Below are 24,006 nucleotides of genomic sequence, written 5' to 3'. Positions count from 1 at the left end.
ACATGAGGTAACAAGTTAAAGCATCCTTAAAGTGAGATCATTGATTGGGGAAACTTTTAATGAGAGATTAAAAACATGGTCAACTGCCGGCTAACGTTGTTTTCAATCTTTAAACAGTATCAAGGAATTATGCAGCTTTCTGGTTGGTGTAATGTCATCATCACCTATGATCTTTTTTCATATTTCTTTTAGCCTCTTAGATATGAAAAAAATCCATGGAGCTTACCAACATCTGTTAGGAGGAGCTGAAATTAAAAGCTGTCATATGCGAAAGCTCATGGAAACAAGTCCATGACGTTTGACTGTAGTGAGGGTGGAATTATTTTTGAAGTTTGCTTGTTCAATATTTATCTTTATGCTGCTACAATACATACAAAACATAGTAAAACAAATCATATAGAATGAAATGCTTAAAGGGGAAATACCTTCTGTGTTTCAAAATCTACCTAGTGGATTGCTGTTGGATTTTGTCTCCTTTAAGTTGCTACCAAGGGCAGAAAACACTTTTTATCGTTAAAAATAAGATTGAAGCAGTTGGTGGAATGATGCAAAAATACAACTGTAACTGAATGACCACCGCCATTTTTGTCCTCGTATTTATTGATTGATTGATTGAAACACAGTGCAGAATACAGATGCAGTGCTACGCAGCAACACGCAATTTAATCCCAGCCTAACCACGGGACAGTTTACAATGATCAACTAACCTACCAACTGAATGTCTTTGGACTGTGGAAGGAAACTGGAGCACCTGGAGGAAACCAATAATAGAACAGTGGAGTGAAAAGCCATCCATATAATCCTTTGGATTTAAGAAAACTCTTAACCCTTGGAAAGTTGTCGAATTAAGGCTGTGTAGGAGTTTGATATAGACTAAATCGATTAGTTAATCATGTTCAAGAGAAAATCGGCGGATCCTGGAAATCCAAGCAACACACACAAAATGCTGGAGGAACTCAGCAGGCCGGGCAGCATCTATGGAACGGACTAGACGACATTTCAGGATTACCCTTTTCTATAGATGCTGCCTGGTCTGCTGGGTTCCTCCAGCATTTTGTGTGTGTTGCTCAGTTAATCATCTTTGTCATCCTGTACATAAGTACATGCACAGCTTCAAAGAAACACACATCTATTATTTCTTAAAATGTATTCTGCAATGCAATTCAAGAAAAGCATTCATTTATTAAGATACAAAGAGCTGTACCAAAACTGCAACTAACTATTATAACAAACCCAGACTGACATTTTTAAGTGGTTCCTTTCAAATAGTGTTGAATCATGACTTCATTCATTTATGATCATTTGTTTTATTGCACTTGTACTGGACTGTAGACTAGGTCCTTCAATTTCATTTTACGGGTACTTTCAAGTTGGAATACAGTATTTCCACTATATCTTTTTGCCAATGAGACAAATTGACTCAAAGCAGCTATTTGCAAATTTTTCACTGGACCCAAATCCAATATCAACATTACAGAATCTATCCTGATGCATGAGAGCATGCAACACAGAAGGTCACCCTACAAAGCAGTACTGCTGAGTTACATTAAGAATCTATAGGCAATGTCAATACAATTAATATGCTGTGACAACTTGAATTTCAACAAAATTAAAATGAAACAGAAACATTGATCTGTCAGTTATCAACAAGAACCCAGAGCCCAAAAGCCTTAATATTACATTTTCCACATTCTTACCAAGTTCTGAACCATGCACATTCGTTCACTTCGTAAATCTGCCACAAATCCAAAGATATCCACAAAGTCATGGTGCTTCACATGTTGTATCAGATGATCGAGTGCAATAAAAACACCTGTCCTCCCTACGCCAGCACTGATGTGTAGAAATAGAGAAAAACAAGTCTTGGTCAGCTCTGCACAACATTTGTCCACTCATTCACTTAGTTTCACATGTTTGTCTAATAACACATTGATACATCAGTTTCTAACTCTCCATGATAAAGCTGAAATGGGGCAAGGAAAGCAGAGGGAAAATTCATTGGTAAACTTGAGAAAGTCTGTAGATACTGGAAATCCAATGCAACACACACAAAACTTTGGAACTCAGCAGATCAGGCAGGATCTCGAGAAATGCACAAATAGTTTACGTTTCTGGCTGAGACCCTTCTTCAGGACACAAAATTCAGTTGAGTGGTTTTTGCTGCCTTAGTTTGCAATATTCTAACAGCACTGACTTCTAATTTCACAGTTCATAGATATCACTGGAATAAAATATTCAGGCAATGGTTTATAATTTTATGTGAAATATACACAATGGCAATAAAGCATAGATGCATAAAGAAATATGCCTTTATTTATAGAACATCCAGCAGTATTATAATGCGTTATAAATAAATCTGTTAAACAATGACTTACCTGCAGTGGACAACGATAGGAGTATTATCATTGGCTCTGTTTGCTCGAATTAGCTTTGCAAAATGGATCAGAGCTGCACTGGTCTCTGGGACACCATGCTCAGGCCAAGACGTAAAGTTGAAATGAGTCACCATCATAAAATCACCATACTGTCAAATAGGTATTGAAGCAAAATAACATTAAGATCAAGAAAACACTCAAGGGCACTATGTATCTCCAGTAACATTAAGGATACCAAAAGAACTTTTAAGTAATTTTTATAACGAAGCAACTTAATAACTGAGTTCTGGAAGCTGACTAGAAAGAGAGCACCAAGAAAGAGTGTGTTTAGCACCAATGACTGGAAATAAATTTCTAATCAAATGCTTGTAGCTGAGATCGAGTAGGTTAACTTGTAAATGCAAAAGGATTTTGTGCTTTCCTGGTGTATTCTTTGTTATTCTTTATTCAAAAATGCAATGAAAATACAAGAACAATTTAAATAAAGGGGTTGTTTGCAATATTAGTGGAAGTTTGATCATTTGGGATCCTATTAAGGATTTGCTTTGGTTCTATTAATGTCTATTGGAATTTCATGGGCAGATTCTACTAAAAGCCACTTACACTGAGCTTCAATTTTTTAATGAAAAATGTTCCAGTATTTCCCGTTATTTACCATATGGTTCAAAGGAATAACAATCTAAAACAGGTTCCCAACCTGAAGTTCACAGACCTCCATTAATGGTAACACTCCATGGCATAAAGAATGACTGGGAACCCCTGATCTAAAAGTCCATTATGACAATCTCTGTCTTACAAGGTTACTTCGCTATCAAAAATTTCACATAAAACCAGTGAAGTACCTTCTCAATTTTCAGTTCTCGGATGGTCCAATCTGCCTGAATGTTTTCTGCCAGTTTAGTGATCACAATATCTCCAAATACAGTAACTGGCTTGTTGTCCTCTGGCCAATACTGGTGGCACCGTATCTGAGTAAAAATATACACTGTGATTATGTATTGTTGTGGAATTCAGTAGGTTTAGTTACCATGGTAAAATATTGTATACAATGCAAATTGAACCATTTGGTCAGCACTAGCCACTGAATTGTTCAAAATTCCCTAGGTATCCTTGTAGTTATGGGCCTGCACTGTAAGTCCTTGGTTGGCCTCCTGAGAACCCGGGCTTGTGCCCACCTCTTGCAGAAACTCCAAACGCAGAATGGAGAGATTCTCTGCAGGATCCAGTGTATGCAGGATCCAGGGGCTATTGTGTCCTATCATGGTAAAAAATATTGGCTTTACTCATTGGGCAAATTTGGAACATTTTAAAAAATGCATAGATTTATATAAGTTTATAAATAAAATTATGGAGAACCCATTTCCTTTAGCATGGAGATCAATCACATGAAGGCAGTGATATAAGGTCATTGGTAGAAGAATGGAAAGATAGCTGCTGAGGAAACTTCATTTCATGTAAAGGATGACAGGTCCCTGAACATAATGCTGAGGCCAGATATCCTCATTATATTTTAAATATATTTCAATGTACATTAATGTAACATAACATTATGAGAGCGCCTCTGAGAGTCAAGAATTGTAATTAGATAGGACAGCCCTTTTTGGGCTAACCTGGATAAAATATATAGATTGGTCCCCTGTCCTGCAACTTCTATGAGTCCATGAAATAGAAAGCCAGGAGGTGGTGTGGGCAGATCAGAAGACCAGTCTACAGAAATGTGTTTGCATATATTTGCAGTATTGGCCTTGTCAGAAAACGGGCTCAGGAATTCATAAACGCAAGAAAGTCTGAAGATGCTGGAAATCCAAAACAGCACACACACACACAAAATAGTAGAGGAACTCAGCAGGTGAGGCACCATCTCTGGAAATTAATAAACAGCCAATGTTTCAGGCTGAGACCTTTCTTCAGGCTCAGGAATGGAATTTGGGAGATAGGGAAGAGACGAGACATTTAACTGGTTAAGAAAGGATTTCAGTTTCTTACAAAAGACTGACCCACCTGTGATGCAGACACAGAGTTACATTTATTTGCTGACCTGCTGGAAATAATCCAAAAATCTGCAGTGGGGCAGTGTTAGAGGCATGGGTAAATACAAATAAGGCATGACTGCATTTTTAATAAGTTCAAATATGATCTAAATACCACTAATTTTGCATTCAATATTATGTAAATGTTCACTAACCAATTATAGATGTGTTAAATGTTGCAAATTTCAGATTAATTTACCTGCAGGGATAAATAGTTTCAGATAATGAATGAGACAAAATGACATCTTCCAATAGTGACTTACTCTGCCCTTTTCAAAACAGTGAGTTAACATAACAATGGATTTTGATCTTGTCTCCCAAATCATCCTCCAAAAGTCTGCCACTGTTCCTGGTAAGGGACCTTGTGTAGCAATGAATTCATTTGGACAGAGGTAACCCTATAAAATAAAATTAAGAAGTAAACCAAGCACATTAAAATATAACAACTACTTTTAAACTATTTGAGATATTTGTAAATCTTAATTCTTCACTGGCTAGCGATGAGACGCAGGTGACTGGAGGACAGCAAGTACAGTACCATTACGTGGTCCTATTGGAATTTACCAGCAGATTGTTTACAGGAACAGGAAAGGTACTTTCCCAAAGGGAGTCATTATGCTGTTTTATTGTGTTTTAGTAGGACACTTGGGAATGGAAGTCATTGATTGAAATCTCACTGCAGTGGGTGAAATATGTAAAACTATGCTTTCTAGTACTTTTAAGAGCAAACAGGAGGAAATCTGCAGATGCTGGAAATTCAAGCAACACACACACAATGCTGGCGGAACACAGCAAGCCAGGCAGCATCTATAGAGAGAAGCCTACAAAGGGTCTCAGCCTGAAACGTGTGTTGCTTTCTAGTACTGCTCTGCACGGTCATGACACCATATCCGACAGACATGAAAGTAGTAAGGGTGTTACCTAAAGTAAAGCAGTGGACTTCTCCTACAGTTCTGGCAAACAACATGGAAAAACATTGCAACACACACAAAATGCTGCTGGGATGCAGCAGGCCAGGCAGCATCTATAGGAAGAAGTACAGTCGACGTTTCGGGCCGAGACCCTTCGTCAGGACTAACTGAAAGAAAATATAGTAAGAGATTTGAAAGTGGGAGGGGGAGGGGGAAGATATGAAATGATAGGAGAAGACCAGAGGGGGTGGGATGAAGCTAAGAGCTGGAAAGGTGATTGGCAAAAAGGATACAGAGCTGGAGAAGGGAGAGGATCATGGGACAGGAGGCCTAGGGAGAAAGAAAGGGGGAGGGGAGCACCAGAGGGAGATGGAGAACAGGCAAGGAGTGATAGTGAGAGGGGCAGAGAGAGGAAAAAAGAGAGAAGGGAGGGATAAATAAATAAATAAGGGATGGGGTAAGAAGGGGAGGACGGGTATTAATGGACGTTAGAGAAATCAATGTTCATGCTATCAGGTTGGAGGCTACCCAGACGGAATATCAGGTGTTGTTCCTCCAACCTGAGTGTGGCTTCATCTTGACAGTAGAGGAGGCCTGGATTGACAGAATGGAAATGGGACATGGAATTAAAATGTATGGCCACTGTGAGATCCTGCTTTCTCTGGCAGACAGAGAAAACAATCCACACATTTTAATTCCACGTCCCATTCCCATTCTGATATGTCTATCCATGGCCTCCTCTACTGTCAAGATGAAGCCACACTCAGGTTGGAGGAACAACACCTTATATACCGTCTGGCTAGCCTCCAACCTGATGGCATGAACATTGATTTCTCTAACTTCTGTTAATGCCCCTTCCCCTTCTTACCCCACCCCTTATCTACCTATCTATCTATCTATCTATTTATTTATTAATTGTCCCTCCCCCTTTTTCTCTCTCTGCCTCTCTCACTATCACTCCTTGTCTGTTCTCTGTTCTCCATCTCCCTCTGGTGCTCTCCTCCCCCTTTCTTTTTCCCTAGGCCTCCCGTCCTATGGTCCTCTCCCTTCTCCAGCTCTGTATCCCTTTTGCCAATCAACTTCCCAGCTCTTAGCTTCATCCCTCCCCTTCCTGTCTTCTCCTATCATTTTGCATTTCCCCCTCTCCCTCCCACTTTCAAATCTCTTACTATATCTTCTTTCAGTTAGTCTTGACGAAGGGTCTCGGCCCGAAACGTTGACAATACTTCTTCCTATAGATGCTGCCTGGCCTGCTGCGTTCCACAACTGTGTGTTGCTTGAATTTCCAGCATCTGCAGATTTCCTCGAGTTTGCGTGGAAAAACATTATCTACTCACTTACCTCAATGCTGTTTATCAGACATTTCTAAGAGAAAATTTGATACTTTATATACCTATTTGATAGAGAATACACAGCACAAAAACAGTGCATCAGGTTCATGTAGATGACTGTTTCATTGACTGTGATGTTTGGGACATGCTGAGGAGAGGATAGTCGCTTTACAAATGCAATTCTTTGTTGTTGTGGCACACTGGGTGGCAACTTTGCTGCTTCTTTAGCATTTTGTCTGTTTTTATTAGAAGGCTCAATGCTCAACCCACCACAAATGGGAAGTATGCAAGGAGCTCGGCAGATTCGAACCCACGACCACTCACTTCGAAGTCCGGTGCACATGCCACTACACCACCAGCTGCCTTTATTCTCTAAAGGAAACTAAATCAAATGTGTGTTAAGTGCATTTATGGTTTTGTTAGACATTTCCTACTCAGCGTAAATCCTTTGTCTCACAATATGATTACCTTCACTATCATTATGGTAGAGCAGCTGCGATGGGTCAAATGACCTAACTCTGAACCTACGTCTTATGGTCTTATGATGAAGTAACCTTCACTATTTCAGATATTGATAAACATTCTGTGGAAAAATTGGGTAGAATTAATTGATGTAACCTCCATTCCCTAAATGGTAAGTTGAATAACATCCAAAGAGAGAATTTTGTAAGTGGTAAGGATATTAAGATGATACCCAGATGTAAATAAATATTTGATGCAAGTAAATAATACCCAAGTAATATAGGTAATCAATGAATTAATCAACCTGGGTGAAATAGGTAATTGATCAAGTAATCAATCAAGTTGCTTAGACTAGGGAGTGAAACCGATGGCATTTAAATAGAGAAACCAACATACAGCTAAAATTAAGAATTTGATATTTGGGCAGTTGTTCCGAGATAGGAAACTCAGGTACATTTTTCAAAAAGTGGAAGAATAGGAACACTTTCTCTATTTTGTTTAGCGTGTTCCTCTGTGGGCAACACTTCCCAAAAGAATGGACCTTGGCTGATGAGAATATGAAATACAGGTAGAATTGAACTTACCGACACATAGCTAGCATTGATGAAATCAGACCCTGGTACACTAGGCTCCAGCATGAGTTTCACTCTGTTGTTATTATCTATAGAAAAGTCAAAAAATAATCTTTATATTTGTACCATGATTTTGCTAATAATCTTTCTCAAATCATTCAGTCTTTATTTATGGGGCACATCAATTCAGAACACCTGTTTCAAATAACTTAATTTGCAATCCTAAATTACATTAGATAAGGAACAGTATGTTCTCTATCTTGCACACAGTTAATGCTTAAGATAATAAGGGCATTGCTCCTTTATTAAGTTAAAAATGCAGTAGCAATGACGATGGAGACACAGATCCAATTTTAGCACTGATAAGATCTTAGTCTTAATTCATAGTCCATGACAAACACCATTCTGATCTTTGATCTACCGCAGATCATTCACCCCTTAAAATGCTTTGTTATTCTTCAAGGGATCACTAGCATGCAAGCAAACAGATTCTGCCTATCTTAGTTACTTTTCACTTGGGAAGGGGGAAGGACATATGAATAAGGAATGCTAAATTTGGATTAACAGACATCACAAATCTTGAAAGCTATTAGGTATAATGTTTCATGCACCTGTAGATTAACGTTTGTGTAATTGATATGGAAATCAGATTTTACAGTGCTAAATACCTTGCAGAAACAGATCTGGAAAAATCAGAATTGATAAATATTGTTTTCTGATGGTTTACCAGCCAAATAAACTGTAATTATTTACAACACAGGTCACATATTAGCAGTATTGTAAAGACCATATTAGCTATTTTAGAAATATTAACAAGATGGATGCCATTGGGCTGTATCTTGCCAGAGTCCATGATAAGGATCTACCTCATTTGAAAATAGATGAGGAGAAATTTGCCTATGGAACGTTGCCTATGTTAAATTCATTGTCAAAGATGGCTGTGATGTTAATTCGATTAATAGTTGCTTGGCCATCAAAGGAAATGACACAGACAAGAAAGTGGATGAGGTCTGATATCAGCTATGGTCTTGTTAGATGATGCAGCAGGTTCAGTGGGCTTATCATTAGTAATATTACTTTTCTGTTTCCCGTTTCGTGGCTGCCTTTGGGAGGATGAATCTCAGAGCTGTATTCTGTGTACACACTTTGATAAGAAATGTACTTTGAACTTTTGAAATGTTACTCTTTTTCTCTCTCCGTAGATTTGCCTTACCTTCTATTTCCAGCTTTTCCTACATTTCTACTCCATATGTTCTCATCACATAATATTCAGTTTAACAAATACTTCTAGTATTTCCTGAAACCTTTCAAACTTTTTCTTTCCACTCAAAAATAAAATGCACCAATAATACACTAATTTGTTGTCCTTCAGACAAAAGGATGCAGAAAAATGTTTGGAAGACACTGCTAATTTTTCCTGGTTTGCTTTTGTTTTCACAAGAAATATTGTTTTGATGCTTTTAGCTCAACTGGTGTGCTAGTGTGTACGGGTATAGATTTGATAGGGATCATTAAAATGGTGCACTTGCATTAAAAAATTCAGTAGAATGTGACCTTCACATTAATCCATAGCTAATGCTGCTTCAATTGCATGCTGTTCAGTAGAAGCGGGTCAGCTCCTCAGCTACAGTACAATGTTACTGGATTAGGTCAGGTTTGATCTTATTGAATGAAGAGCAGATTCCATGCATGGGGTTATGGTGATGGCAGTAAATGGGAGAAATAGTGTTCCAGTCCTTTCATAGAGATCTCCAAATGGCCTAAATCTGATTCTATATCTTATGGCCTTTTCTGGGGCTATGAAAGAAAATGGATCAGCCATGATGAAATGGCGGAGCAGACTCGATGGGCCAAATGGCCTAATTCTGCTCCTATAGCTTATGGTCTTATCTCCATACTACGGGGTGCATAATCACTCCGATGCCAAATGTGGTCGGTCCCTGGTCACTCTGAGGAAGTAATAAGTAGTGTAAAAAGAGAAAAAAAAATGTTAAGTAGTGTTTATGGGTTCAATATCCATTCAGAAATCAGATGGCAGAGAGGAAGAGGCTGTTTCTGAATTGTTGAGTGTGTTCCTTCAGGCTCTTGTACCTCCTCCATGATGGTAGCAATGAGAAGAGGGCATGGCCTTGGTGATGGAAATCCTTAATGATGGATGCCACTTATTTGAGAAATCGCTGCTTGAAGATATCACGAAGGCTGGGGAGGCTAGTTCCCATGATGGAGATGGCTGAGTTTACAACTTCCGGCAGCTTATTTCCATCCTGTCCAGTACACCCACCCCCTCATCTGTGCATGCTGAAGTACTCAGCAAATAAAAATTAATCTGTGAGAGCCAATGCCCAGAATGGACCCTTCAATTCAAGTAAGGTTCTGTTGTATGGCTTACTCCTTACTTTGGTGTCAGTGTGATCTTCCAATCTAATTTCTGTCAAACTGAAGGAAGTAATGAGACAGAGTCAGATCGCTGAGAAAGTGCCATTGGTGGATACAATCGCAATGGGTACATGGATAGCAAACATTTAGAGAGGTAGATGGTAAATGCAGACAAATGGGACTGGCTGAAGTAGGCAAGTTAGTCAGCATGGATGAGTTGGGCCACAGGGCTTGTTTGCACAACGAGCCTGATAAAAGCTGTCAATGCCATTGTGGGAACGAATAATGAGGGGAAATGACACGCATACTCAAGTGAATTATGTGTGCTCCAATTTCTTGATGGGCAGGATTTCAACAGGAAACAATGCAAAACTGGTACAAATGGCTTTTATGCATGATTAAGAATATAAAAAACGGAGAAATTGATCCAGTTTCTGGACATACATTTTAACAGCTGTTTATTTTGATGTGATATGTTTGTAACTGATGATTCCGTACATGGTGAGCTACTGATGTGATTGTATGACCACTGCAAAGTGATGAGTAAAAATCAGCTGCTTCACACACAAGACCAGAATATGAATTATTTCTTGTGGCTCCTGTGCACCTCCTAGTGGTTATTTTAAGAGCAGACTGGGGAAGAGAAGGTATGTAACTTTCCCACTACACCTCTTAACTGAGGAATAGTGTGCGGTCCATGTGTATGAAAGAAATTAAGAACAACTTGCTAAAATAGAGGGATTGGATAAAACAACTGCAAGCTAATTGGTGAGCATTCCCAGATGTGGAAACATCTGATTTGGAAAACAGCATGTGAAAGTGGAGATGGAACTGATTTTTGGCATAACTCTACTTACTGGATGTGTTGTGACAATTATGATTATTCTGGCTTCAACTCTAACTAATGTTATGCAAGAATTTACTCCAGTATAACTTCTAAATATTTTTCTGAACATCGGTCCGTGTTCTTATATAAGAATTCTCCAATGAACAATCATCATGCATTTCTTGACATTATTTAGCATGAGGGTTTTACTCACCTATAACACGACTGAATAAAAAGTATTGTTAGCCAGTCTTACAAGTGTTTGGTTTAAAACAAATACTTTATAACTTTTGGTCAGTGTGTTCAAAATTAAACTCTAAAAATTGTTTTGAAAATACCGTATACAAAATCCTTTACCAGTTTATTTTACATAACTTACATGGTTTTATATTTGCAAAGCGATTTTTGGTTCGGTTCCAAGGCAAGTCAGCGTCAGATGATATGAGCTCTTGGCCTATCTTGGGGAGTTCCTGTAAAGAAGAGTCTTATAAATAAGGTGCATAAGAAATGGGAGTAGGATTAGGCCTTCCAGCCCTTTACGCTGGCTCGTGCTTCATAAACTTCTAGCACATCTGGAATAATTATACTGCATGAAAGATTTATTTTCAAGCTAAATGCATTCCCCATTAAGCCTTATAACATATGGGACAATGTTTAAAAGTAGAAAGATTTGTCAAATCCATTGTAGAGATCCTAAAGTTATTAGGTAGGATAGCAAGTGAATATGAGTCCAGAGCGTGGGGCATGGTTTCCTAATATCAGTAAGGTACAGAAGGGGTCATCAACAATATAGTTAAGATATAGTTATCAACCAACTAAATATTCTGAGAATCATAACACAGCCTTATCCAAAGATGGATAAGGTGAAGCTCAGGGGTGAACTGAGAGTGACTGCCTCCAGCACAAGGGACGCGGAGACCCCATTGAACTGAATTCACAGAGAATCAGGGCAGTAAGTTTCTCATGCATTACATTTCCCAGCAAGTTCTAGCCCAGCAGAGTGTAATCCAAAGATTAAGGAAGTTAATTTTAATGTAAATTCGATTTGATGAAAGTCCTGCTGCTGCCCGTAAGGAGTTTGTATGTTCATCCTGTGACCACATGAGTTTCCTCCGGGTGCTCCAGTGTCCTCCCACAGTCCAAAGACTGGTTGGTAGGTCAATTGGTCATCATAAGATTGGGCTGGGATTAAATAGGGAAATTGCTGGGTGGTGTGGCTCAAAAGACTGGAAGGGCCTATTCTGCACAGTCACCCAATAAATAAATTGTATCAGTTATTGTATTAAAATAAACCAGTTATACAAAGCCGCCAGTTGAATAGTTAGCCATTTTGGAGATCAGTGAGTCATTATTTTTCCTAAAGAAAAGTGCCACACACAGGAAAAAAAAGTTGACTATTTGGATTTATTATTAATAATGAAGCAGCCAAGATGAATTGATACATGCACGTAATGTTGAGGATGCTTTCTATTTAATGAGCTGGATCAAGATGTTTGACATCATGAGCTCAGCCACACTGGAGTTCATACTCTAGTGCACCTTAACTCCTGCACTTGCTTGTCTTACTCTTCAGACTAGAAGCAAAGCACTGAGATGCTGAGATCAGGGGTTGACTGCTCTTTACATACAGCATCTTTCTGCCAGGTACTGCAGGGGGCCTCATTCAAACCATGGAAATGGCTAAGTGTGGATAAGTGTTTGAAATATTTTATTTTAATGTATTAATTTTTATTAAAACGTTATTTGAATTTGGTTATTAAACATTTAAAGTCAGTGGCAAAACTTTTCGCAGCAGTAAGCTGTCGTAGGGAGCCAGGATACTCCATAGCCTTGGACTCAGCACTGTGCTGGTAGGCACCAATTGAAGCTCAATCCATTTCACAAGATCCCTAAGTTTTTGCACTGGCTGCCTTATCCCACTCTCAACATCCGGGGAAAATAAGTCTGTATTGTGGGAGAAGCGCAGAGTAATTCAAGTAAACCGGGCATCCTCGTTCAGAAAGACTGCCAGCAGCAACACAACTCTTTTCGTCAAAAGGAAAGAAACTTAAGTCTGACACGGAAACATTTTGGAAGTCAGAAACAAAATGAGCCAGAAAGCATGGATTCAAAGGACTATTTTCTCTAGACAATGTTCCTCTGATTTAAACCAAATCTCATTCTCTTTACAGAAGCCAATCCTCATCAGGGGATCAGAGGTGAAGGGGATCAACAACTTTAAATTCCTCAGTGTTATCATTTCAGAGGATCTGTCCTGGGTCCAGCATGTAAGTCCCATTACAAAGAAATCACAGCAGCACCTCTACTTTCTTAGATGTCTGCAAAAATTCGGCACATCAGCTAAAACTTCAACAAACCTCTATAGATGAGAGGTGGAGAGTATATTGATTAGCTGCATCAAAGCCTGGTATGGATTCAGCAATGCCCTTATATAGAAAATCTTACAAAATGGTCGAAGTAAATTTACTACCAAAATACAAATATGTCACCATTACAACCCTGAGATTAGTTTTCTGGTGGGAACATTCAATAAATTCAATAACTATAATAGAATCAATGAAAGAACACACCATTAGAGCAGACAACAAGAGTGCAGAATACAATAAACTGTGCCAATAGTGTATACAGCCCAGTCTATCATGGTAAACACCTCCCCACCACTGAGCACATCTACGAGTCCTGTTACCGGGCCCCCAACATCCAGGTCATGTTCACTTCTCACTGCTGACATCAGGAAGGAGGTACAGGAGCCTCAGGACTCACACCACCAGGTACAGGAACAGTTATTACCCCTCAACCATCAGGCTCCTGAACCAGAGGAGATAACTTCACTCACTTCACCACTGAATTGTTCCCACAACCTATGAATTTGCCTTCAAGAATTCTTCATCTTTTGTTCTCGATACTTATTGCTTATTTACTTATTATTATTTTGTTTGTTTTGTATTTGCACAGTGTTGTTTTTTGCACATTGGTTGTTTGTCTCTGCCACGTGTGGTTTTTCATTGATTCTATTCTGCTTTTTTATACTTACTGTGAATGCCCACACGAAAATGAATCTCAGGGTAATATATAGTCATCCCCAAATAATATGAAACAAATATTAACACTATAATTTTGGACTAAGTATATTTCTTTTATATAATTCCTTTTATCAATTACCCTTCCTTCTTTGGCCTCACTATCCCTTTTCAAGTAAGATCATGAGGGACCTGTATTTCTCCTCTGACAAAATTATAGACTGCTCCAGGAATTGAATTTCATGTTTTAAAACTAGATTACAAATGCAGGCTTCACTGAGGAGCAGTCCAATGTGTTGAAAATATCTTGATGCTTTTGCAGAACGGAACATTTAAAAACCATAAACTACCTTTCTCTAATGAATGACACCCTAGCAAGAAAAGTGTCATTATGGGGTGGCCTGGTAGGGATAAGCCTACACTGACACGGTTGGTAAATGACTCCGATTAGGTCACCACATATAGTGAAGAATCTAAATCAGTGTAACATTACTAAATAAACATCAGATCTGGTAACTAGGTATTGATTATCAAGGCTAGTGTTCTTACCAGTCTCACATGCACTAAACTAGACATGAATTGTGACATGCAAATTCTTTGTGTGTTGTGACAACTGTTGGAGACATACCGCAAATTCTTCTTGAAATTTCAAGTTGTTGTTAACACAGAGCTCTTCCACATGCTGCAGAAATGATTTCTTGTTAATGGGCCTGGGGTAGATAGAAGTAAAAAAAAATGACAAACTTAGTTCAGTCCTGTTTAAAATTTGCCACCTACGTATAATATTTCTGCTGTAGATTATACTCCAAGAACTCCTTAAAATAATGTGCAAGTCTTTTTGATGAAAACATTTTGAAATAACAGTGAACTTATTTGGAAAGATATTTATCAATACAGCAAAAGGATCCAACATTCTTTGAAGATAATATGTAAAACCATGTTTTTTCCCTGTAAATTGGAATAAATATGTGTAATCAAAGTATTATGATTCTAAAAGTCACATGCTTCTTGCACTCCAAGGGATTTTAAAAGAGCCAGCATTGCTTCCAAAGTTAAAACGCAGACATATGAGTTCATTCCAGAGGGAAACAAAAAGCCCTTCTCCAGTTACCATGCAATTGGTCATGCTTTTATGATTTATACTCCATTTGGAATTTTGGCTTCTAATCTGACAGAAATGGAAAAGAAATCACAGATCAAAAGTTATCAATCTAGGAACAAAAAGCAAGTTGTAACTACTTACTTGAGGGACTTCCTATAACTGAGTAATCTGCAATGCAAATATTTTGTGAAGCGTTATAAGTGTTTCAACTCTTTAGGATATAAAATGAAGTACCATTAAGGGTAGTGAAGGGCAGTGTGCATCATGAAAATAGAAAAGAGATCATATTCACTTTTTAATGCATTTGATGATTACTTTCTAAAAACTGTTATGTAAAGTCAGTATGATATAACTAGAGCATATACTAAGCAATGTAGTTTTCAGTATTATTTATTAATGTTTAACATTTATTTTTTGTCACTGAATATTTTAACATCGAACATAGAACAGCACATTACAGTATGGTCCCCTTGAACAATGATGTTTTGCCAACCAATATAAACAATCAACATCCTTCCCTCTGACATAGCCCATAACCCTCTATTTTACTTACATCCATGGGCATATCCAAGAGACGTTTAAGTGCCCCCATTGTGTCAGCCTCTGTCACCATTCCTGGAAGTGTGTTCCAGGCACCCAACACTCTCTAAGTAAAAAATCTATCCTTAACATCTTCCCTAAAGTTTAATCCACTCACCTTAAATGGATATCCTTTAGTATCGGCCATTGCTGCCATGGGAAAAAGATTTCTGTCTGTCCACTCAATGGCTCTCATAATCATATACACCTCTATTAAGTTGCCTCTCATCCTCCTTTGCTCCAAAAGAGTAAAGCCCTGGACAGCTCTACCTTCCCTCATATGCTCTCTAATCCAGGCAGCATCCTGGTAAATCTCCTTTGCACTCTCTGTTGCTCCATCTTCAGTGGATCAAGTGTAACATGGTTGGATTTGAGTGGGTTTCCCCTCGAAAGATCCCACAATGGATGGACACTGCAGATTGTGGCAAGGATGGGCAACTAGATAGATCAAGTGCAACCTAAGTGGTACTTGCACCCATTGCCTAGCAAATTAGGTTTTCTCCATTGATCCGAAAGGTTTCTACAGAGTGACTGCTGAATGACACAACTAGAAATTTTACTGCAGGAACTTCAGGGCCATTATATTTATGTTTAGGACTTCTAAGGGTTCTGCTTTTCCAAAAAAAGATTCTCTAATGTGCTCTTGTAACTGGAACACCACCTTTAATTACTATAGAATTTTATGCACTTTTTTAAACTTTAGAATTTTTGTAAGGTTCTACCCTTTAAAACCCATATAAATTACTGTCCTGTCCATTTTCACAGATGTTCTCATGATATATTTTAATGTTTTTTTCTAAATATGCATTTCACATTTAGAGTATTAATTTTACTTCAAGCAATTTTATAGCTGAATCTTGCAGCTGGGCACATAATGACTTTTTATTAAATTTGTTATGGCCATAAACATTATCCCTGTTTTCCATAACTACAATATAGTTCAAGGGTTTGTCAAAAAACTACACATCCACTAATTTTGTTTTGTTGGCAGCAGGAGAAAGTTCTGAAATTTAGAAGTATAAAGATACAGATAAATACTATCATAACTTCTGCTGTATGGGCTAGCATCACCTGATGCCATCACTATTAGAAATGAAAGAAACCAGCATATTGAACTCTAATGTCCATCTAGTAGTAAAATACATCAGTGAAGTTAAAATTTACACAAGCCACTGTATAAAGCAGAACAGTACATAAAAATAAAAAGATTAATTTATGATTTTACTTCAGACTCTTACCAGAGTCTTATTCCCCCTGAATCTTGAGGCACTTACTCTTAAAAATTCTTATTAAATCATGAAATTTAATTATTTATGTCCTATTTGCTTTATTCAAATCCTGCATTGTACAGTAATTCATAGTTGTCGAGGGGTTTAGCACTGAAATGGCCCCTCTGGCCCACCATATTCACACTGACTATTTTGCCCACCTACATTAATCCCATTTGCCTCCATTAGGAATCTACTTTCCAATATCCGGCCTATTGAGTATATGTCAAAGTGCCTCTTAAATGCAGTAATTGTATCTAATTCTACCACCTCATCTGGCATTGTGTTCCATAACCATTCTGTGTACCAGATGTACCACTCAGATCCTTTTAAAACTCCCTCCTAACTGAAATCCCTGCGCTTGCCTTTGACACACCTATCTTCGGAAATGGATTTTGACTACCTCCCTCTCATAACATTATACATCAATCAGATCATCTCTCAGCTTCCTTCACTCCAGGGAAAACAAGCTGAGACTATCCAATCTCTCCTCAATATCCAAAGTCCTCCAGTCCAGCCAATGTTCAGTTCAATCTCCTCTGCCATTCTTCCATCACAACCAATTCCTTTCTGTAGTGTACTTACCAGAATGGAACACAATACTCAAAGTCCCTTAGTTCAAAAAAATTATTGCCTTATAAATGGTATACTTTTATTTCATCAGGTAATGCATTATGTACAGTATGTATTATTGAATACATAGTCATTACATGATTACATGAATGAATTCAGTCATTTACATAAATTTTTATCAGTCAACATTCTGTGGGGCATTGCAGATCAATATTGCAATCTGAGGATTTGATTGGTTTGGTATGAAGGTCTGCTGCAGAAACTAATGAGTCTGATTTCTGGACTGGGTGAATTAACACCAATCCCTGGACATCAACGAAAAGAAGCCCAGAGATCCTGGGAGCAGCCAAGATCAAGGCTAAAGACCTCGGGAGTACTTCAAGCAAGAGGTCATCAACACAAAAGATGCAGAGGATCTGTAATTCCAGCAATATTCAAATGTAGATACTGCCTTGCTCATGTACATATTACACTTCATTGTTAAAACAAGATTTGTTTCAACAGCTCCTGAGAGCTTTGACCTTGACTGTGGCAGCTCCCAGGGTCTCCAGCCTCCTTTTTGTTGATGCCCAGGTCTTGATGATTCACTCAGTCTGGATGCTGGACTCAGCAGTTTCTGTAGCAGTCCCTCAAGCCGAATCAATCACAACCCAGATTACACCACTGAGCCTAGAACTAGGGACTTAGCCTCAAGATTCAGGGGGAATAATTTAAGATTGAGATGAGGAGAAACTGTTTTTCCCAGAGAGTAGTGAATCTGTGGAGCTCTTTGCCCAGGGAAGCAGTATTTGTAGGACTATTAAAACCTATAAGTTTAATCATTAATCACATTTTACTCTGTATTAAATTTAAATGTTCTTTCCAGTTCTTTTTAAATTCTTATTCTATTGAATATGAGATACTGCTTTCAAATTACATTTCATGGAAGAGGACAAGAAAACATCATGAAGACATGCCAGGAAGATGCTCTCTAGGACAAACTCTTCAGATCCAAAAACCTGTAGGCCAGGCCCTGCAACTTAATAATAATCAAAAGAATCTTGCCACAGCAAAAACTAAAATGCTGGAAGAAATGAGTGGATGAAGCAGCCTCTGTGGAGGCAAAGAGATGGTTAGTGCTTTGGGTCAAGACACTGCGTCAGATCCTCCCGCAGTTTATTTTTCACTCCAGATTCCAACATCTGCAGTACTTGATGTCCATGGATAGAGTCATAGAATCATAGAAATGTACAGGACAGAATCAGGCCCTTTGGCTCATCTAGTCCACGCCGAACCATTTAAACTGCCTAGTCCCATTGACCTGCACTGGGACCATAGCCCTTCATACTCCTACCACGTATCTAGCTGTTGAAATCAAGCTCACATGCACCACTTGTGTTGAAAGTTAATTCCGCACTCTCATGCCCCTCTGAGTGAAGAAGTTTTTCCTCATGTTTCCCTTAAACTTTTCAGCTTTCACCTTTAACCCATGGCCCCTAGTTGTAGTCGCACCCAACCTCAGTGGAAGAAAAATCTGTTTGCATTTACCCTATCTATACCCCTCGTAATTTAGTATAGTTCTTCCCATAGTCTTCAATCTGTTGGAAGATTGTTACAAACTGCTAAAAGTGAAGTTACTACCAACCTCTATTAATGGCACAACTTCTCTAAAACATACAAATTCACTTCCTTCCTCAACTTTTTGTCTACCTCCTTCAGACTGCTAAATGTGTAATTAGTTTCCCTGCTATCAAATATAATTAACATCAACCTGTTGCATTGTTGAGCAAAGGCAGTACGTCTCATATCAATCGAATAGCACCAGAAGCATAACAAACAATTTTTGCATGACTTTACAATCTGATGGATTTTCTACAGGCTTCTGTAAGTTCTTACAGTAATAAGATAGATGGTGTTTTAAAAGCAAAGATCTAAAATATATTATATTCTTACTTTAAACATAGCACTCAAGGTAACTTTTAAGGCACAAAATTATGTTGAAAATCCAATGATTGTTTAAAACTTTAAATAAAAGAACAACATTTCTTGAAAAAGTTTCCTAAGGTCCCTGGTCCTTATCTTGCACAAAGTCTCTACTCTAAAGGCTAAAACCCTTTTAGTATTCCATTTTCATATGCACTGCCTGGACCCTTCTGAATGTGTGGTGCTTATAGGCATGGGTGCTAATTACATTAGTATGTTGTCTTTTACTAACGTTGCTTGAGTAGAACTTTGTCAATTCCTACAAAATGGATTTTATGTCTAAGACTTCATACCTTTGAAACAGGGGCAAAATGGCCAATTGTAATCAATTACAATGAACAAGGAAACTTTCTATTCTGTGTATCCGGCAAAGAATTGTATTCCCTAGGCTCAACTAACCAATGGGAGGCATTTTAGTCATTTGCTGAAGTCTGCAATTTTCAGCTCAAAACAAAACAGACTTCAGAAACTTAGAAAGAAGTGAGCAATTAGAATTGACCAGTGATATTTGTAAACAAAATAAAGCACTACGTGGCTTAGGATTAGCTTGCAGAACAATGTGTCAACACTCTAAAGACATGTCTTTTTTTCCAGCTTGACATGTCACTGGTGAATCTCAGTGACTTCTGGCTGGTGGCTAACGAAACAAGGAAAATCACAAAATGCTTTGCTAAATCACTCTATTTCTGGCAAATAATCATTGCAAGCAATAGTCTGTATCACCCTTTTGGACTTGGAGGCAATCCAACGTGGCAGAGCCGAAGCAAGGCAAGACAGCAGGCCCATCGCCAAGACCAAGGAAGACCCAAGGTTCGATTGATTTAAGCTCCGGGCTGAATCAGAAAGGTCAGGTACAGTTCAAATCAAGGTGGCTGGGTCCAGATCCCAGAGTGTATCGAAGCGAATGAATCCGATGTTCAGACGATGATTTAGGTGCTGGGCCAGATTGAAAAAGGTCAACGAGTGTCGGGGCCTGGGGCAAGGGTTGGCTGGTTCAGCTTGCTACTCTGCGACACTTACACAGCTCTGCGCGCAATTAAGAAAGTGTCTGTGGACAAATACTCTTTGTGAACTTCAGTTCAGAACGCTATATGTTAGTGTTTATTGCTTCATGTTTTGTTTTCTCATGGATTTTTTTGTTTCATGGCTGTCTGTTGGGAGACCATTCTCATCGTTGTATAATGTAGACACACTTTGATGATAAATGTATTTTGAACTTTGGTAGCTTGGTTTTATTTGATTCTTAATGAAATATGGGATGATAAGGAACTGATGAGACATTGGCAGGGGCACAAAACAGTTGACTCCTTGCCTGTGTCAGGATAACAGCACTCTTAAGAGAATGAATACTTCACTTACTGGATGACATAAATCTCCTTGCGTCTAAAGAATAGCGAGGAATAACTGGAAGAAAGGAGCCATCAGAATGTTAGTTTGGAGGTAACCAGAATTTTGAACCTGAAAGCCAATGTGCCAGGTATGGTCTCAGATTTTTATGCATTCAGTTGGAACAGTGGTTTGTAACATGCAGGTACTTTTGTCAGCAAGCCAATGAACTGAATGTTGCTTCCACACAAGCAAATCTTCAACACTGCACCAGCATGACGTACACATTACCAAACCACATGTATGACATTCATGCTGCAAAACAGGGCCACTCTTATAATGATTTAGTGATAGTTAATTTACAGAGAATTTACAGATGCAAGTATGCACATAAATAAACCTTTAAGGAAAATTTAAGTACATATTTTAAGTTTAAACTATTCAAAGTTGTAGGTAGTAGAATTTTTTTATCTCAGGTAAACTCTAGTTGTATAACCTTGGAAACATGGAATTGCCTCTCAAAGTCTGACCCTACGTCACTGTCGTGAGAGGTGGAGATGGGTAAGGCCGGCCAACAGGGCTCTGGTGAAGCTGTAGAGGCCAATCCCCTGTACAGTAGATACAATGGACTACAGAAACATTAATGAATTCTAACCAGACCATCGACTTTGGACGGGGGCGGGGGGGGGGGGGGGCAGGAGAGTATCAATAGCCTATGCTCCATTGGGAGCTAGGGCCCAGGAAGAAGAAGCAGAAACATTGAATTTTAGATTTATTTTACTTGCTTCAGCTTTTCTCCCACTTTATTGTGAATTAAGTTGTAGAACTATAAAGTACTTGGTTCTATTAACTCTAACAAGTCTGCATTATATTTGCTGATTCAAACTTCCCCAAGGTTACATTTTAATTCTGACATTTACAAATTCTATTTACAGGAAGATGAATGGCACTTGCATACACGGATAAGTCATGTCTGATCCATAATGTACAGGCTTGCAAATAGACCTCCATCTAAATAAAGTAGGCTTTTGACCTCCTTCAATGGGTGGTGACAGGACTCACCGTTAATGGCAGCCCAGTGATGAGAATTCAATCCACCATGAGGATGAATAAACGACAGAAGATGAACAACCATTATCTGGATCATCTAGACCACACTGGGGAGTTTCATTAGAATAGGGATAGAATTTTAACAATGGCAAGATTTCAATGCATACTTGGGACTGAAAAGGTGATCTAAATTTATAATTCTGAGTCCTAACCTTTATAGGGGAAGAAGGCATGGGTGCAGACGTCAACAAAAATTCAATCCTGATTTCGGGCTATCAGGAGACAGTCATCAGATATTTGATGTGTAAAACCATCAGAGGACACATATCACCAGAAAGAGAATATCAGAAACACGTGCTTCAGTCTGGGCACCAGATTTTTGGCATGGTGATATTTCCTCCTCAACTTGGGTTTCCGGAAAAAAAAATCTGTATTAGAAACAATGGTTAAATGCTTAGGCCAATAAATTTAATTTTTAACTTTCAGTCTTACCATACTGACTTACAGATTACTCTCACCATTAAAAACCATAAATATTTTAAATGTTGCACTCTGCAACATAATCTGTTAGGTCCTACATTCCTAATTGTTTTAATATATATTTTTAAAGTTTTACTGAAATACAGAGTGGAGTAGGCCCTTCCAGCCCTTTAAGCCATATCACCCAGCAATCCCCCCCCCCCACCCGATTTAATCCTAGACTAAGCACGAGACAATTTACAATGACCAATTAACCTACCAACTAGTATGTCTTTGGACTGTGGGAGGAAACGGGAGACATGGAGGAACCACAGATGGTCACTGGGAGAATGTACGAACTCCATATAGGCAGTGGTGGGAATTGAACTAAGTTATTGAGCTAAACACTACACTACCGTGATTTTGATCACTGTTTTCAATGAAAACATGTAACCTAAATGTTCTATTAAACTTAACAAACTGTATGATATTCAATTTCAATTTTATTTTATTTATCTGAATTCTTCCTTGTCGAATTAAGGAATTTATAAAGAAAATGACATTTAATAAGCAAATTATAATCTCAATTTTAGGTCAGGGCACAGAAAGAAGATAATGACACAAGTTGTTACACATTGAGGTACACTCAGTAATAAACTCACACTTTTCAGATTAAGCTTGGAAAAAAAATACTTTTGACCAATTAAGACTTAGATCGATTCCAGAATGAAGCTTAAGCATCATGTTAGAACAATAATTAAAACAATGTTATATATCCATTCAAATCTAGGGACATCCCATTTTTAAGCAGAAACAATATTTTGCTGTGTTGTTTCATGCTCAAGGAGGTCCTTCATCTGTTTTTGATGTGAAGTGGCTGAAAGATGAGATTTTACCTTCTGAAAAGGAATTGAGTGACCTCAGTAAATTACAGCACCGCAAACACTTCCAAACAAGCAGTGGTCAGAATAGGGTCAGGACCCCTTGGTTACTTGCACATCTGAAGCTCACCGAGTCAGCTTCTCCTCCCTTAGCTCCAGGTCTGTCACTGCGATCATCTGGTCCAGTTTGAATTTAGTGTCAATAATTTCTGCATCCCTTGGAGAGTATGTACCACCTTCCTTCTGCTTCTGCCTTATTCTGTTTATGGATTACCAACACAAGCAGACATGGAAGATTATTAAATACAGCAAACAATTCCTTTGTCTTCAAGGAGACACAGACTGGAAGAAATTTGCATTCTGATACAAGTTAAATTCCGACAAAACAATGTAAAAATACTGAGGACATTTCCTTGCCTAAAAGAAACTTGGAGTAAGATTGAGAGCTGGAGTATTTTCAAGCTTCTTATATACTTTGATGCAATAGTACAAATACATAGAGAAATTTTGTGACTAATTAAATAGTATTATCCCTAAATTAATAGCAGTATTTTGATTAACTATATACTGAAGTTGTCAGAATAATCTCTGGGTAAGTTAGTTTTATTAAAATAAGTTTGAGCATCTGTAAGATTTATCCATCCTACCTTGCAATAACATAGCCAACAATCACAAGCAGGACGATAGAAAGCACACACAAAGTCACTGCGAGTACTATTTCAATCGTTCTTCCCGACAAACCTTCAGCTGCAAAATCAAGAGTGTGTTGGAAAAGAATGCTTAATGTTTCTAATTACAGTTATCCAATAGCACTGCTTCTTTATACTACAATTCCACTAATAGCCTTATTCTTTATAATTGCGCCTTTATTATATAGAATGAGTTATACTGTACTTTGAAGTC

The 24,006-nt window shown here is 38.3% G+C and overlaps 1 protein-coding gene across 5 annotated transcripts in view; it reads right to left on the bottom strand.

Annotated features, from left to right (window-relative positions):
* Positions 1-24,006, bottom strand: part of ptprq (protein tyrosine phosphatase receptor type Q) — a 171,284-nt gene that overhangs the window by 4,860 nt on the left and 142,418 nt on the right. For 3 of the 5 annotated variants that reach the window (XM_059978390.1, XM_059978392.1, XM_059978393.1), the window contains exons 49-58: positions 23,751-23,850; positions 23,234-23,362; positions 20,747-20,791; positions 14,532-14,613; positions 11,263-11,353; positions 7,694-7,770; positions 4,669-4,803; positions 3,218-3,343; positions 2,376-2,524; positions 1,698-1,833 (exon numbers count right to left, since the gene is read on the bottom strand). In XM_059978390.1, the coding sequence (XP_059834373.1) occupies positions 1,698-1,833; positions 2,376-2,524; positions 3,218-3,343; positions 4,669-4,803; positions 7,694-7,770; positions 11,263-11,353; positions 14,532-14,613; positions 20,747-20,791; positions 23,234-23,362; positions 23,751-23,850 (1,070 nt within the window). The other 2 variants (XM_059978391.1, XM_059978394.1) reach the window with 2 other exon arrangements.

This window comes from Hypanus sabinus, chromosome 8 (assembly GCF_030144855.1).
Source record: "Hypanus sabinus isolate sHypSab1 chromosome 8, sHypSab1.hap1, whole genome shotgun sequence".
NCBI lineage: Eukaryota > Metazoa > Chordata > Chondrichthyes > Myliobatiformes > Dasyatidae > Hypanus > Hypanus sabinus.
Note: the sequence above shows the minus strand (reverse complement) of the source record. Positions and strands in the feature narration are given on the sequence as shown.